This window comes from Cupressus sempervirens, chromosome 7, assembly GCF_028749045.1.
Source record: "Cupressus sempervirens isolate cs-2001-9-10 chromosome 7, ASM2874904v1, whole genome shotgun sequence".
NCBI lineage: Eukaryota > Viridiplantae > Streptophyta > Pinopsida > Cupressales > Cupressaceae > Cupressus > Cupressus sempervirens.
This window is the reverse complement of record NC_143124.1, coordinates 400,943,228-400,946,991: the sequence shown is the minus strand read 5'-3', so window position 1 is coordinate 400,946,991 and position 3,764 is coordinate 400,943,228. Positions and strand designations below refer to the sequence as shown.

General features: G+C 31.2%; 1 protein-coding gene across 1 annotated transcript; it reads left to right on the top strand.

The window, feature by feature from the left end:
- The first annotated feature begins 38 nt into the window (after window positions 1-38).
- On the top strand, window positions 39-1,313 carry LOC149547209 (NDR1/HIN1-like protein 6). The gene has a single exon (XM_089794711.1). It carries the CDS (start codon window positions 309-311, stop codon window positions 1,101-1,103), a length of 795 nt encoding a protein of 264 aa, XP_089650837.1. The 5' UTR covers window positions 39-308; the 3' UTR covers window positions 1,104-1,313.
- Window positions 1,314-3,764: the final 2,451 nt, after the last annotated feature.

The window sequence follows — 3,764 nt, the reverse complement described above, 5'->3', positions numbered from 1 at the left end:
GACCCAAACACCAATTCGTGTTGGGCAAAACCGTATGAAATACGAAGGAATGGGGAGAAGAAAAGTGCACATACACGGCGGCTCACGCCACCAGACCAAAGAAAAAGCCTCAGATTTTCCTCACATTCTATCCCACAATGTGATCACCCACACGACTAATTTCTTTCCTTGGGAGTTCCAAGGATTGCAGAACTCTTCCACCGTGTAAAACCCGTAGGCTTCACCTTTTTAACAGACAGATTTTCATTATCATTTCATCATGCCGTGAAGTGATCAATTCTCTCCGAGCTAAAAACAGAAGCACAGTCATGGCGGAAGTGCAGCGGGTTTATATGGGAAAGAACGAGGTAGAGAAAGCAGCATGGAAAAGCCCGCCGCCAAGTGCCCCTCTGGTTCCAAAATCAAATCTTTTGTCCCAAAATGTTGAATCCGACTCAATTCCAGATCAGTTTATGCACGCTCAGATTTCCACACAGGAAAATGCCTCCGCATACAATTACTCCCGCCTTCCTAAACCTCGCCGCAATTTCTATTGCCTCTGCCTCGTCTGGACGTTTTGCCTTCTGTTCCTCTTTATTGTCGCTATTATCATAGCAGCCGCCATTCTCTACGCCGTCTTTCAACCGACGATCCCCAAATTCTCAGTCGACAACGTGCAGATTACCAACTTCTCCATCGGTCTAGACGCTTCTACTCTTTCTTCCCAGCTTGCGGTCGACGTGACGGCGCGGAATCCGAATAAAAAAATCGGCATATTTTACTTAGATGACAGTTATCTTGGGGTTTTCTACACCGGCACGGAGATGTGCAGGGGCAAACTGCCGGTGTTTTACCAGGGCCACAAGAATACTACTAAATTAAACGTTATTCTGAGAGGAACCAACGTTCAGATTAGCAGTGAGATGATTGCCTTGCTGAGCGAACAGAAGCAGCAGGGAAACATCCCTTTGAATTTGAAAGCCGATGTTCCTGTGAAGGTGAGGATTGGGAAAGTGAAAACGATGAAGATTACAATCCGAGTACGCTGTGACCTGGTTGTCGACAACCTGGATGAGAATACCAGTGTCAATATCACCACCAAGAAATGCAAGGTGAAACTATGAATTACAAAAACCTGATTGGTTGGATTGTAAAGTTCCATTCTTTATATTTGTTCACTCTATCGAGAACGATCAAGTGAGGAATTTGTTATTCAATCATACCATTGGCTGAAATATAACGCCACTCATGTATAGTATTGTAATTTGTACCTTAGCACTGTATAGCGCTAGTTAAAACACAAGAGAATAAATTTGATGATCATTTTTTAACAAGTTCGTTTATTTCTTTCATTTGTATGGGTTTTCTCTGCAACCATTCCATGGCGTCGTTTGCACAGTGCATGTTATTTGTGAATTGCAAAAGTTTAAGCAAGCTATATATTTTAAAGGAAGAATTGTGTAATTTATATTATAAAGCAACGTCCCACGAGCCAAATCTATTTCTCTAATTAACATGATAAGTCTGTCACTCTAAAATTTGCGTTTGAGGCTATTTAAATCGTATCCTAAAGCGACTCAAATAATGCACGAAAAGCTCTCGGGATGGACTCCACGTAGTCGGGAATAAATCCACCCCGAACAAGTTCAGTTATTTGACTGCTCCATTTAAATTGTTTCACTTTTCTTGACGCAACGTGACTTCTATTAAAAAGCAGGCTAAATTCTCGTCTAAGACTCTTGGAAGACTGCAAATTCTTTTAAAAAGATGCTACCCTACGTGAATTATTTATCTTCTGCCAAGGATATATATTCACAAATGAATTTGATAGAATAATTATATAATATAATTCTTTTTTTTTAAAATGTTTCTCATTTGAAGTATTTTTTTTTTTTTGGGAATTTAGAGAGCTATTGAAGAATTTGAATCTTAGCACCCACTCTCACCAACAAAATGACTTTTATACCTTTTTAAATCCGAATCAACTTTCAAAATATTTATTATTAATAAAAATATTTAAAATAATATTTATATAATATTTAATTAATTTATTAATCTTTAAAAAATTATTATAATTGTCTTGTATTTAAAATATATTTTTCATGAGTGTAAGCTGAAATTTATAAAGTAGTTAAATCTTGATATAAAGATTAAGATCTCAATTAAGTTATTAATCAGTAGATAATTATACTACAATATTGTACAGATACAATATTAGAATGATTAATGTTATTGATAACTTAATGTTGCATGTAAAGAAAATGTTTTTTTGAAAACTTAATTAAAAATTATTGATTTTTAACATTTTGATATTAATTAATTTAAATTAGACTTGTTAAAATTAATTCTCATACAAATTAAAAATCAATATGATATGACAAAAAGGTCTAGAGCTAAAAATATTAATTAATTGAAACAAAAATAACATGAATTGGTTGGTGAAAGAAATCTATAGAAAAGAATCATGTTAGTAAGTGTGTAAATTTAAAACAATATGAAACTAGAGGTACAAAATTGTAGTTAATGGAACTAAAATAACTAAGTTGTCTTATAAATTAGAATTTAAAACTTTATTTGTGATAGATATTATTGGAAAAATAATGTTGTTCATATGCATGTGGATTTAATCAAACAACAAATGGTTGGGTAAAAAAAAACTAAGTGTTTAGAAATGAAGTTCATTCCACTATATGTATAAAGCTTAGAGTAAATAAGAAGAATTCACAAATTATATGTAATAATTTATAATATATAAATAATTATTTTTCTTTTGTGAATATTCAAATACATGAACCAAAAATTCAAATCAATCGATTAATTCAATTACACGAATAAATTACCACTAATATATATTTATAGTCCTTTAACGGATGATTATCAATTATGCCTTCAACTATATTATAATGAGAAGGACTAGTCATTATGAGACACTTGTTTATTTACTTGATTTAGATTTTACTTAAAATCTTCCTAGCATTCATGTTGTTATTTTTCTTAAGGATTAAAGATTAATAAAAAAATTAAACATTAATTAACAATAATAATTATATTATAAACCTTATTAAAAATTTAAAATAAAATATCAAATTTAAATGAATTAGGAATATTTATATTATCATTTATGATAATGAAAAACCTAAATGTACATTCCATACTTTCTTTAGTTGCCTTGGAAGGCCATTTTGACTATTTTATTATAACTATAATGTTGTGTCTAAATGACCCAATGTTGAATAAAAATGAACAATTAACTTGAACCTAGTATAAACTTTTACTTTCATATTTTATTGGATTCTAGAACAAATCATCACATCACCTAATTTTTTTAATCAAGGTGAAGTGCATGAGTCTCAATTAGAACTATATAAATATTAAATACAAAAATAAAATCTAATTGAAAACCTCTGATTGAAACCCTTTTACCAGATATTGGTGGCCCACTTGAAACAAAAATTGGTTAATAGGTGCATTTTAATATTATAGAAAAGAACAATTTACCTAATTCATATGAAGTTACATAAGAGAAATAAAGAATAAATATCTAATCTAATCTAATTTATAATATTTTTAGAGAAGACAATACGTAATTTTAAATGATATTTATCATATCTTGTTATTCACATGATAATAATTATAAAAATTCTCTTGATATCAACAATTTTATTTATCTCCTAGATGAGAAAGAAACAATCATTGCTAGAAGATGCACAATAATGATGGTTAGCAAAGTGAGCAATGCTAGGGTTTCAGCTGGAAGTGATGGTGGCCAACGAGAGGATAATGAA